Below are 13,199 nucleotides of genomic sequence, written 5' to 3'. Positions count from 1 at the left end.
CAAGATCAGAACCACAGCCAAAGGCTTCCTAGGTCTGTTGAAAATAGAGACTATTTCTTTTAAGATACATTTATTCACTAGCTAGCCTTTAAGGTCTCAAGATATTCCACGACAGAGAATTCAGGACACCTCTTCTGTAAAAGGGCTGGCCCTACACGCAATTGGGGGATGCTGGGGTCTGGCTTAATATACGGCTCACTTTTGCCTGACAGTATTGATTAGATTAATTTATTAGGGATGAGGGTAAGATATAGGCTAAGTGCATAAAGCCCAATCATTACAATAATAATAGTGGTTATTCATTGAGTATTTGCCACATCATAAACGTGTTACATACATTTTTTCTCTGTGATCCTCACAATTTGCCTGAACAATGGTTATTATTATCTTCATTTTAGAATTGAAAAAGCCTGGGCTGAGGGAAGTTAAGCAATTTGCCCAAGGCCACGCTAACAAGTAGCAGATTTGAGGCTTATTCTTTCGATAATAACATGACTACGATCTCAAGAGTGGCGCATGTGTTGCTGATTGCACTCAGTGCTGATTGCACTCAGGACTATTTTTATTAGCACATAGCCAAACCACTTGTATTTTGGTCATTTATGTGTTATCTTTAATGTGTATTTTAAAATGTGATTAAAAATCTTGAGTGATATAATGGACTCTGGGGACTAAAGGGGGAGGTTTGGAAGGCGGGTGAGGGATAAAAAAGTATGGATTGGGGACAGTATACAGTATTCCAGTGATGGGTACAGTAAAATCTCAGAATTCACCACTAGAGAATTTATCCATGTAACCAAAAACCCCTTGTATCCCAAGAGATATTGAAGTTTTTAAAATAAATAAAATTAAAAAAAATAAAGATGTCATTATCAAAAAAGAAAATAAATGTATCAAAATTATTTGATTGTGGTGATCATTACACATTGTAAACATAAATCATCACATTGAAGATTGCAGATCTGTGTATCTATACCTTGAACATATACAATTTTTATTTGCCAATTATACTTCAATAAAGCTAGAAAAAAATGAAAGAATAGTGATTATTTGAAACAACAACAATATCTTGAGGGGTTTATAACAATAGAATTACAAAACAGATAGAAAAAGAGTAGCAAAAACGAAGATGGTATTATACATTGGTAAAAAATTCTTAAGCCAAAAAGCAGTAATTTAAGGTAGACTGGAATAAGCTAAGGATTCACATTGAAATCTCTAGGGTATCTATGAAAATTTAGAATATTTAACTAAAAAGCTAGTAGAGCAGAAATTTTTTTTAATATATTAAAAAATAAAAATACTAATTTTCTGTTTAGGGTAATTACATGGATTTTGAGAAGTATTTAGGTCAAAAACTGTAAGTCAATTCAAATAAATAAACAGATCGTGCAGAGGTATAACAAACTTCAGGAATATGGAACATACATGCTGGAATTTGGAAAACACTGATTAATGCGTGGGTGTCTGGGAGTGGTGTACGTCAATGAGAAGTCCCAGATGGTGTGCAGACAACATGAAAACCTTCAAAGGAGTAGAGAAGGAAGTGCTGAGAATGGGGTAGCATGTACTTTTGATGGATGGCATGTGTGCATGTGCAAGGGGGTGGAGTGACCCCCCTGAGAAAAGACAAACCTCCTTCTGCTCCAACTTTGACATTGGCCATCTCGGGCTACAGGCTGTTTGGAAAATTTCACCTAATCTGAAAAATGCCAACACAGATTTTCCAGAAGGAAATCCTATCTGCAATCATCAAGCCTATTTGAAAGCCAGGTACTGACATCCCGCCTGTCAACCGGGACTCCGAACTACCCCGAATATACAGCACACCTTTCTTTCCCTGAAACACCATCCAGAAAGGGCAACACGGAGGAAAAGAAAAATGAATGACCAAATGGAAGCAGGGGTTGAGTGACAAGTTACAGTGAAAACAAAACAGCAAAACCCCGTGTGCTTGGGAGGCTGAGGAGGTTGAATCACGAGGTCAAGTGATGGAGACCATCCTGGCCAACATGGTGAAACCCCATCTCTACTAAAAATATGAAAATTAACTGGGCGTGGTGGCATGTGCCTGTAATCCCAGCTACTCGGGAGGCTGAGGCAGGAGAATTACTTGAACCCTGGAGGCGGATGTTGCAGTGAGCTGAGATCGCACCACCACACTCCAGCCTGGGCGACAGAGAGAGATTCCATCTCAAAAAACAAAACAGAGCAAAACCCATGTACGGTTGAGGCCACTGGAGATGGCTCTTACATGTTTTCACCATGCCTGTCAGGGCGTCGCTGAAGCCTGAGGCCTGGGAGGCAAATATCTTCACATTGTAATCCATTCCACTGAGGAGGTTTGTGATAAGAATGGTGTTAATGTCAGCTCCCACAAATGTTTCCAGTGTTGGACCAGGAACTAAAGAAGAAAGAGGATATATTTTAGTTACAACAAAATAAGGGAAAATAGAAGCACTCTTAGATCAAATTGCACTCACTTGACTGCTTTTCAGTTGCCTAGGATTACACAGCAAGCAGACAGCAGGGTTAAGGTTTCAATCTGGTCTCATCTAGCTCTAAAAACTGCTGCACTAAAGGTTATTTTTAGGGACCTAGTCCTTTCCCCAAATATAGTTTTATCCTTGTGCTTATTCAAAGAAGTTGGTCCACCTCATAGTCTACCATCTGCTATATTGTTATGTACTATGTCGTGATAGGCAATTGAGGAATTTGTCCAATTAAAGAAATAATTCTCAATTGTCCCTTCTAAGGTAACCAACTTTGTTCCCAGCAGACATGCAAGCGGCAGTCACAGCAAATTTTATCATGGAGACCAGGCCAAACCTTGCCACACTCTGAACCAGCATCAATGTTACCACTTTAGTTTTATCTACTCCTTTCAGGATGTTTAATACCAGACAGATTACGCTCTTATTCCAAGGCCCTTGATTAGCTAGCATTTTCAGGCCTTTATGTTTTCACCTCTTCTTCAATCTAGTGGGGTCTTTAATGAAGCCTTAAAAACATTCGTTGCTAAAGCCTATACAAATTTATTTACCTCCTGCCTATTCCCATGCATGCTCATTCTTTAAGAGCTTTGAGTTAGTGACACGTTCTCAAAATACTCATCACTTTCCTCCAGAAGGCCCCTTCCAACAATACATTTATATGTTTCTCTATGTATGTGTTAACTCAGTAGCGACGGTCCCATGCCCCACACGTACAATGCAAATGACCATACATGTATATTTCTCCCACTTGACCTAAAACAGGATTTCTCAGCCTCAGCACTGCTGGTATCTTGAACTGAAAAATTCTTTACTCTGGGGCAGAGGAGTACTGTCAATGGTAGCATGTTTACCAGTACCCATTAGATTCCAGGAGCAAGTCCTCCCTCACCAGTTGTAACAATAAAAAATGTCTCCGTTGGGGGGCAAATGACATCAACTGAGAACCACTGGTCTAAAATAAAGCCTTTTGTGCTTAGAAAGCCTGATCAATATTTGTAAAATGGTCCAAAGAACAAATTAAGTAAGGCTGTCTTACAAATTAACGCATGCTTCAGGCCTAAAACAAAGAGACAAAAACACTGGTGATGCGTCCCAAAGAATGAGCCTGGAGCAGGCTCATGCATCCATGTTCTAGTCTTGCTATTTTATTTTCCTGGTTATAAGGATGCTTGTCTGCAGAAACTGGAGGTGGGAGTATTTCAGTCTTATGGGCCTGAAGACAATAGCACATGGATAATGGGAGACAATAGAAAAGGCTGAAAATTGATATGGGGCGAGAACCACATCTCAGATGAAAAATTGAGACTAATGGAGTTTTTGAAGGCAGAAAGGGCTTACATTCTATTTTTATTTTTTGAGACAGGGTCTTGCTCTGTTGCCCAGACTGGAGTGGTGTGATCACAGCTCACTGTAGCCTTGACTTATCGGGCTCAGGCAATTTTCCTACCTCAACCTCCCAGGTAGCTGGGACTATGGGTGCATGCCACCACACGTGGCTAATTTTTGTATTTTTTGTAGAGACAGGGTCACACTATGTTGCCCAGGCTGGTCTCAAACTCCTGGACTCAAGCAATCCACCCTCCTCAGCCTCCCAAAGGGCTGAGAATATAGGCATGAGCCACCACACCCAGATAGCAGAAAATGTTTTCATGACCCTAAGAATGTTTTTAAAATTTTCCTGCCAAATTAAGAAAAATGATTGGAGATGTCCTTTCTGCTGAACAACTAGAGTACTGCAGGCCCAGGTCTAGAAAACTGAGAAGACCCTAATAACATCAATTCTAGTCTCCTGTTTAAACTTCGTGAGATTGCTAAGAATGGAGAGATGGCACTGTAAGAGGTGCTGGTGCACACAGTCTCCTCTTCACAGGCATACAGACCAAGGGTGCAATTGCTTTCTACTCCGATCGTTTTCATGCCTTCAAGATATAATTATGTGGGAGGTAGAGGTGAGAGGGATCCTCTTATAGAGGTGGCTAAGAGACTGGTGGAAAAGCATTTTACTACCGTGATGAGTCCCCCACCCCCCATATCATTTCCAAACTGGGGAGACTAAGAAGTTGGTAAATGAAATTTTTCCAACTAATCCAAGAAGTAAGAGGTAGAGGAGAACTTTGAAATCAGAAATTCCAAATGTTTAGAACTTATATGTTCATTGAGCATAAAAGCTTCCTATAAAGTCAAGGTCTCCTTAGATTGGTTCCTGGTCTAGGGTATGATTAGGTCAAGTATATACCCAATACACATTCTTCTAATTGATGTGCCCAGTAGTTTTTTATGTCATGTCATAGCTTCATCATCCTGATAATATCTACCTTATCACTAACCATACTAAAACACTTTATTTTTCCAAAACAAGTAAGAGTTTCTCCCTACTTCTTTAAAAAATACAACCAAACATAAAGTGTTATCAGAAAACAATTTATCTTAAAAGACATTTTAAGTGACTACTCATGGTATCAATATTATTTACAAAGCCTTACTTACCACTGACAGGTTTGTAGACAATTCTATAGCCTTTCACTGGGGAAGACGGGGGGTCCCACGTAATGCGCAACCGGTTATACCATTCCTCGGACACCCGCAAGTTCTGGGGTGCTGAGGACGGCACTGAGCAGAAAAGAAAGGGAAAAACAGGGATTCAGTGTAATTTCCTTCTGTATGTCTCACACTGTTGCCACCAAAATATAAGACATCTTCCCACAAAATTAAAAATATTTAAAAGTGAAAGTGCACTGAAACACACAATGAGAAGCCTTTGAGAGTCTGTGGTTGTTTTTTGTTTGTTTGTTTGTTTCTGTTTTTTTTTTTGTTTTTTTTTTTTTTTGAGACAGAGTCTCACTCCTTCACCCAGGCTGGAGTGCAGTGGCATGATCCCCGCTCACTGCAACCTCCACCTCCTGGATTCAAGCAATTATCTTGCCTCAGCCTCCCAAGTAGCTGGGACTACAGGCACCCGCCACCACATCTGGCTAATTTTTTGTATTTTTAGTAGAGACGGGGTTTCATCGTGTTAGCCAAGATGGTCTTGATCTCCTGACCTTGTGATCCACCCGCCTTGGCCTCCCAAAGTGCTGGGATTACAGGCGTGAGCCACCACGCCTGGCCTTCAATATTAAATATATGGGAAATAACTGCTCTCAGGATAAAACACTTTTATCTGAAATGTAGAAGTCTTTCATTGTTCTTTTGATTCCCCTTTCATCAGTTAATTTTAGGTATAATTGAATTCAATCATGTTTATTAGAAATGTCTGTCTCCATGCCACTCTGTTCCACTAAGTATATGTGAATAGCAATATTGGGGGCGTGTTCATAGAATGTTCATGGTGATTATTCTCAGAGGTAAGTTTCTGATTTTTTTTTGCTTTCATCTTCATATTTCCTATATTGTTTGAAGTTTTATATTATTACTTATCCATTTTTTATCAAAACATCACAGTCATTTATATGGGGCACTATTATAAATTTGTATGCATTTTGTCATTATCATTTCATTGTCGATAAAACTTAGTTGTGTCGGCCACTGCTTAATCATGCTTAGATCATCCACTAATACTTCAAAATAATTTCACTATATAGAGATTGTTAAGATGTAATGGCATTTCTGTAATAAGATTTAGGCCCTAATTTCATACTAATAATCTTTAAATAATTTTTATTTAAAGATAAATAAATAATAGCAAGTATTTACCTTGCTAGGTAAAATACTACTTGATGTTTTCTTTAATTGTTGCTTAAGTCTGTGGTTTTGGTTTTCAAACATTTATTGAGCAGCAACATACCAACATATGCTAGAAATTCCAGTGCATAGACCAAATCAAGAGGCCAATATACCGGTAAAGGTGGAGTGAAAAGTTTGAAATCTCCCTATAGCTCTGCTCTTCTGTTTTCCTTCTGTCCTTCCTCATGTCCCCTGAGGAAACAACTATAGCAGATCTGAGGACTCACAATACTCTGGGTGATGTTTAGCAACATGTGCAGGCTTGGTGGGAGTCTGGATGGAGGCACATGGCATAAGCATGGGAGGAGGGAGTGATGCCAGCACTTTTAAATGAGGAGATGATACTTACTTGCCTAGCTGAGTAGAATCAGGACTCTGGGCTTCAGAATTTTAATGATTTTCACAAACTTAGTTGAAAACTCCACACTTCGGTGCCCAGGTACAGAATTCAGCCCTTGACACCATTTAGAACCTAACCACATGTCACCATTGGTAATTATGACGGATAAAGATGGTCACAGAGTTTTTGACCCTCCTTCCATTGACAGGGGGGGGCTATGACTGTTTCTTTGAATCTGGGTGGGTTCTATGACTACCATGACCAATAAATAGACTGCAGCAGAAGATACACTAGCAGTTTCCATTTTATGCCTCTTGGAACTCTTGCTGTTACAGTCCTGAGGTGACATGTAAGAAATATGACTGCTTTGCTGGAAAGACCACATGGAGAAGCTCCGAAACTAATGGAGAGAGAGAGGGACTCAGCTGGGTCCAGGCTGCTTGCCACCCTCACCAAGATGCCAGACATGTGGGTAAAGTTGTCCTGTACTCTCCACACCAGCCCAGCCCTCAAGCGAATACCACCAGGTGACATGGATCAATCCCATGTGGAGCAGAATTTCCCGGCAAGTCCTGCCCAATTTCCTGACCCACACAATTGTGAGATGTGATTAAAAAAAAAAAAAGGTCACTGTTTTAAACCATTAAGTTCTAGAGCAGTCTTTATGCAAGAATAGACAATCAGATCAACAATGAAGACAACTAAGACTCTGTAACGCTTTAACCAAGGGTTTTCATGCATCTTTCTCATTTGAGGACCATGGTCAATCCTTCTTAAACAAGTGTTGCGTGACGCCTCCTCTGTGCCACACAGCACCATAGGAGCTTGGCATGCAGAAGTGAACAGTATTGATGAGGCCCCAAGCTCTCACGGTGCTTGCCTTCCAGGGATGGGAGACAGACAGTGAGCAAATACATGAATAAATAAGAAAACACCAGAGAGTAATTAGTGCCATGATATGACCAAAAGCAACAAACAAAAAATGATAATATCACAGACAGTGGGGGCTACTTTGTATGGGGTGGCCAGAAAAAGCTGAGGAGGTGATGTTGAGCTTAGACCAGGATGACCAGAAAAATTCTGACATGCAAACATCTGGGAAAGCATAGTCCATGTAGAAGGAATTGCTAGGGCATGGGGCCTAGGGCAGGAAGAACTTCAAAGAGTCCAGCGGAGGGCAGAAGGGGAGGTGTGACTGGGGAAATGGCCAGGAGGGGAGATCAAACAGATCAGCAGGATCCAGGTGGTAGGTTCATCTTTGTAAGGCACAGAAGGACGTAGGATTTTATCCTGGGTACAATGAGAAGCCATTGGGAGGCTTAGAACAGAGGTGCAGATCATTTATCTGCTGAAAACCTCCTCAAGCTGCTATGAGAAGAACAGGAGATGGCATGAGTAGAAGCAGGAAGACCTGACAGGAGGCTAGTACACGCATCTGGATGAGAGAGGGTGTAGCTTGCATAAAAGGGAATGAATTAATGGCATTTTCAGCAACCCGGATGAGACTGGAGACTTATTTTAAGTGAAGTAACTCAGAAATGGAAAACCAAACATTGTATGTTCTCGCTTATAAGTGGGAGCTAAACTATGAAGATGCAAAGGCGTAAGAAGGGTACAATGGGCTTTGGGGACTCCAGGGGATCGGGTGGGAAGGGGATGAGGGATAAGAGACTACCAATTGGGTTCAGTGTATACTGCTCGGGTGATGAGTGCACCAAAATCTCACAAATCACCACTAAAGAAATTACTCATGTAACCAAATACCACCTGTTCCCCAAAAACCTATGGAAATAAAAGTAAAGTAATTAAATAAAATAAAAATAAAAGAGAGAGTGTGGCTTGGACTAGAGCACACCTGTTAGGTGAAGAGAAATTAGGCACTCAGAATACATTTTGATGAATCAACAGGACCTTGATGAATTAAACTCTGGAAAAGAAAGATATAGTGGTTTTTTAAGTCTTCACTTCCACAGAAAAGGAAACTGCAGCCGAGAACATTTAAGCAATTTGCTCAAAGTCACATAACTTGTGTATGTAAAGACAGGATGCAGACAGATTTCCTGTTTCCAAATCTTTTAGTTTCTTCACTGCAATCTACTGTATCTTTCAGGGTGCATTACAGGGGACAAGCTTCACTTACAGGTTTTTCCAGGAGCAGAGACACTGACGCCTTCTCCATCTGTGTAGATGGGAGTCACTGTGACTTTGTATTCAGTATCAGGAAGCAGAGGCTTCAGAAGGAGATTGTTCTGGCTTCCAGGCACCATAATCTGAACAAAAAAGCAAAGCACCACAGTCTTAGTGAGACCTGTTTCCACTGATTTGCTAATGAAGCATAACTTTACACATTTTGAAACAATCAAAAGCAAAGAGATGTGCTTTGAGAGTGAGGAGAAAAGAAAAGGCATTCGTGCAAAAAAGCATTTCTCCCTGAAATTCCCATCATAGTAACCCTTAGTTTATAATCACTAATACAGAAGGTTTAAATTTGATGCTCTTAAGCTCTAAGGAATATTCTTCTCTCAACATCTTCTTGGCATTTGTAAAGTATCCAGAAGAGAGAATAATGGTCTGTTTAGATAGCAGGTGTTTATGGATTAGGAGAGTTCATTCTATAATCCAGCCTGCTGCTTATCATTTTTTGTTTTACTTAAGTATCCTCTTGCAAAGTCAGCCTTCCATTCTTTCCTCCTTCAGAGATAATCAGACCCCAGCATTTTCTTCTTTCAGTTAGAAAGGATGGACCCTAGCCAAGAGCAACAGAACCACACATTAAAGCCAAGTTTTCTTGAGCTGAAGCATATTTACCACCAACACTAAAAAATGGTTCAGCTTTCTTATTTCTGAAAGGAGTTGTCTTCCTCAGTCTAGAATCACCATCACTCTGTGTCTAAAAGGCTGTCCCCACAAAAAGAAAAGGAGCAGTGGGTTTGACATCGCACAAGTGAGTGCAGGGCGCCATGTGGCGGCTGTGTGAACTCTGCCACCTCGAAAAGAATCGTCTGGACCAGAAACCACATGTTCTCAGTGCTAAAACCACAAAACTTTCTGTCTGTGCTCCAGGAGTGAGGAGCTGGCCCATCACCGGGCCATTTAAAGAACTTAATCATGGCTGGAAAAGTGCTAGGATGTAAGAACTGACTCAAACGGGTTTAAGGGAGTCACAAGACCAGGACAGCTGGAGTTACTTTTCAAGTGCTGGGTAAAATGCCAGCAGGCAAAGGGCGATACTGTCTCTTTCTGGATGAAGGAAGGAACCTATAAATCATGGAATAAGCCCTAGAAAGCCTCGAGTTGAACCCAGAAGCAGCTGTTGCTAAGATATTGCTAAGCTTTAAAAGCAATATTTTAAATATGAAACAAGGAAATCTAAATTAGGTGATTTTATGTGAGATTAATATGATTTTGCTCCTCATCGGAAAGGGCCATTGAAATGTATAGGTCTGAACTGATGTGTGAACTCGGGGTCCTGAGAAGGAGATATTTACAAAGGAGCTCTGCTTTATTCCAGAATGAGTTAGACGGCCCTAGCACTAAGAAAGGGTAAGAGAAGAATTGAGGTTGCCCTGACTTGTATTACTCCATCAACATAGCTTCCCTCAGGGTGTTTCTTTTAAATGTAACCCCGCTGAAGCAGAGCCTGGGCATTCATTTCAATCTGTCCATCTAGCAAACCACCCATGTTGATGGTAAATAATGTCTTCTTTCAAACTGAGAAGCACACGGTCTTGGAATTAACCAATTAAATTTAGCACATGGAACACTAAAAAGCAATGTGACTGTTGTAGAAGACTCATTAGCTTGCCAGGAGTAGTTGCTGTGATTTATAGTAAGAGGTCTCCCTTACCTAGCAATTATTATGTGCCAGGTGCTGCTGTAAGCATTCTGATATAGAATATGCAGACTGAGTAAACTTTATCAGAAATGCTTGAGACCAGAAGTGTTTTGGATTTGAGATTTTGTTAGATTCAGGAATATTTGTAGATGCATAAGGAGGTATCTTGGGGATCAGACCCAAGTCTAAACACACTATTCATTTACATTTCATATATACTTTATATATATAATCTGAAGGTAATTTTATACAATATTTTTAATAATTGTGTGCATAAAACAAAGTTTGTGTTAATTACTTCTATGTGAAATTTTCCACTTGTAGCATCATGTCAGTGTTCAAAACGTTTTAGATTTTGGAACATTTCAGATTTTGAATTTTAAGATTAGGAATTCTCAATCTGTAATTCACTTAATCTTCACTACCTCCTTTTGAAATAAGGGGTATCGTCACACTCATTTCACAGATGAGGAAACTGAGGCCCATAGAGCTATTGAGTAAAAGAGCCATTCCAAAACCCCAAGAATCTTGTCTGGGTCTTTGTCCTCTACTCCACACGACTGCACCACTTGAACCTTCTTACCCTATTGATACTCATTCTCAAGAGTAAAAAGCAGTCTCCTCTTGGGTATGCAAAGTTCCTCTTGCCTGGCCTCTGCTTGTTTGGACAAAGCAAAGTAAAAAAATGTGCTCCTACTAAAAACAAATGCTACAAGTCAGAACAGATGCTGGTTTTATTTATAAAACAATTCTGTAAAAAGTGTTCATGGTTAGGTGGGATGCAAATATAACTAGTGAGCTTCATGCTTTTATTTTTTTTCAGAAATGGATGTTCATGTCTGCCTCTAATATCACCCAAAGCTTTTCAGTACAACCTGGACCACATCCAACCAGCTGTTCCTGTAGTAGAAAGAGGATTCCCTGTATCTTGCTGTGTTCCCGTCTTATGAAGTTCAGTTCTACACGGTGATTCTCAAACTCTTTGTGGTGAAGGACTAGGTGGTGGTGGTGGTGGTGGTGGTGGTGGTGGTGGTGGTGGTGGTGGTGTCATTTTAATTCCCATACATTGCAGATCAGTATTTGTAAAATACGATAAAACCAAGTGGTTAGAAAAGTGATCGTGTTCTCAGGTTGTTGCAGTAATGTCAAATGGCTATCAATGTTTCTAAAATGTTAATCTTAATATCTGAACTTATCATGTAGTCATGTAGGAAACTGAGTCACACTTTGAGTATTCTTCCTCTAGACATATTCTTGCAACCCAGATTCAGGTTAGAGCTACAGATTTTTATACTTAGGCTCTAGAAAATTCTGAAATCCTGACTAGCCTTTTAAAATAAATGAGAGACCTTCCTATCCTGAAAACAAAATGTATAGCAATGTCATTGCCACTCCTCCATATTCCAAGACAGAGTTGAAAGTCAATCCTTATAAAATATGTGACAGGTACTATAGTTTTATTTCTAAGAATTCAAACTTTTTTTTTAACCTAGAAATATTTGATAGGTATAATTATATCTAGAACGTATAGAAACACTTCATTTACCTCAACTGGAAACGTAAATTAAATTCCCCTTGTTTTACATATATTTAAGCTGAACTTTGGTCTACGATGTTATAATACACAGTGTATAACATATACATACACTATTGTCCAACTTCATTACACAAGCTTATCATTTCTTTGTGTAAATTTAATCAGCCTTGAGAGTTAAGGAAGGTTTGGTATTCCTCTTATCTTGACACATTTCCTTTCTTGCTTTCATAATATGTCTTAGCCATCTGTCTTTCTGTGCCATATGTTATTATTTTAAGATGTCATTTGGCCCATGTGATTTCAAGACCCTTGGACTTTAATACAGATGTGCCTCTGCCTGTCCACCTTAGTTTCATAATCTAAATTTACATGTACTCCACTTTCTGTCTCCAGTCATAACACATTGCATTTGTATTGCAGTAACAGTTCATAAAACACTGATACAAATTTTCAAAGAACCCTCAGATGAGTCCCTGAGAGGGTGCCTGTAAATCAAGTGTGCACATATCCTATTTAATTAAAATCCTCTAAAGGAGCTTGATACTTAAAGAATTCTACAGTAGGTTCTTCTGTATAGCAAAAGAGAGAGAGAGGAAAAAAGACAGTTTTGTGCAGCAAATAAGCACCACCAAATTTATCATTATTTTTCATTTTTACTACAGGTTTGTTTAACTGGGTCAGAGTGCTTAAGACTTTTGATCTTTTTTTCCCTTCATCTAGGTGTCCAACTATTTCAAAAATAAACAGTGTGAAATGAAAGAAAGTAGAAAAGGAAAAATTATCTAGAGACAACCCAAAGTAAATATTATTATTATTTTACCTTGCATAGCTTACAAGTGCATGCATGAGATTAAATTGTTATTCTTTCCAAATGAACAGGAATAATTCACTAAGAAGCTTAATGTATTTCTTAGAAAGAGTGAAAAACAAAAAGCAAACAAACCAGAAAAAAATAAATAAATAAAAACCAGCCTCTCACTCTGGGAAGTTTCCATGGGTCTCATTTTTAGGAATTAAATTACAATATGCGAAAAATAACACAGAAAATAAAATATCACAACTTATATATTTAATTTACCATTCCTAACCAAAATTTTATTTTATTTTTTTGAATTTGCCAATCATGGACCATTTGAAGTGTATGGTCTGAGTGAATTTGTAATTCAACCTATTTTGTTTAAGAATCCATTAACTTTTCAAAAGTATACTCCCAGAACACTATAATGGCCTTCTGGCTATTCACAGTAGGTGTGGTCTATCACTGCGTCC

The 13,199-nt window shown here is 39.2% G+C and overlaps 1 protein-coding gene across 4 annotated transcripts in view; it reads right to left on the bottom strand.

The window, feature by feature from the left end:
* Window positions 1-13,199, bottom strand: part of COL14A1 (collagen type XIV alpha 1 chain) — a 245,313-nt gene that overhangs the window by 121,092 nt on the left and 111,022 nt on the right. For all 4 annotated transcript variants that reach the window (XM_015145926.3, XM_015145924.3, XM_077943973.1 and 1 more), the window contains exons 20-22: window positions 8,699-8,828; window positions 4,983-5,105; window positions 2,255-2,404 (exon numbers count right to left, since the gene is read on the bottom strand). In XM_015145926.3, coding sequence (XP_015001412.3) covers window positions 2,255-2,404; window positions 4,983-5,105; window positions 8,699-8,828 — 403 coding nt within the window. The remainder of the gene's footprint in view (window positions 1-2,254; window positions 2,405-4,982; window positions 5,106-8,698; window positions 8,829-13,199) is intronic.

The sequence above is a fragment of the Macaca mulatta genome, chromosome 8 (assembly GCF_049350105.2).
Source record: "Macaca mulatta isolate MMU2019108-1 chromosome 8, T2T-MMU8v2.0, whole genome shotgun sequence".
Taxonomy (NCBI): domain Eukaryota; kingdom Metazoa; phylum Chordata; class Mammalia; order Primates; family Cercopithecidae; genus Macaca; species Macaca mulatta.
The sequence above is the reverse complement of the archived record's forward strand: the minus strand, read 5'-3'. Positions and strand labels throughout refer to the sequence as shown.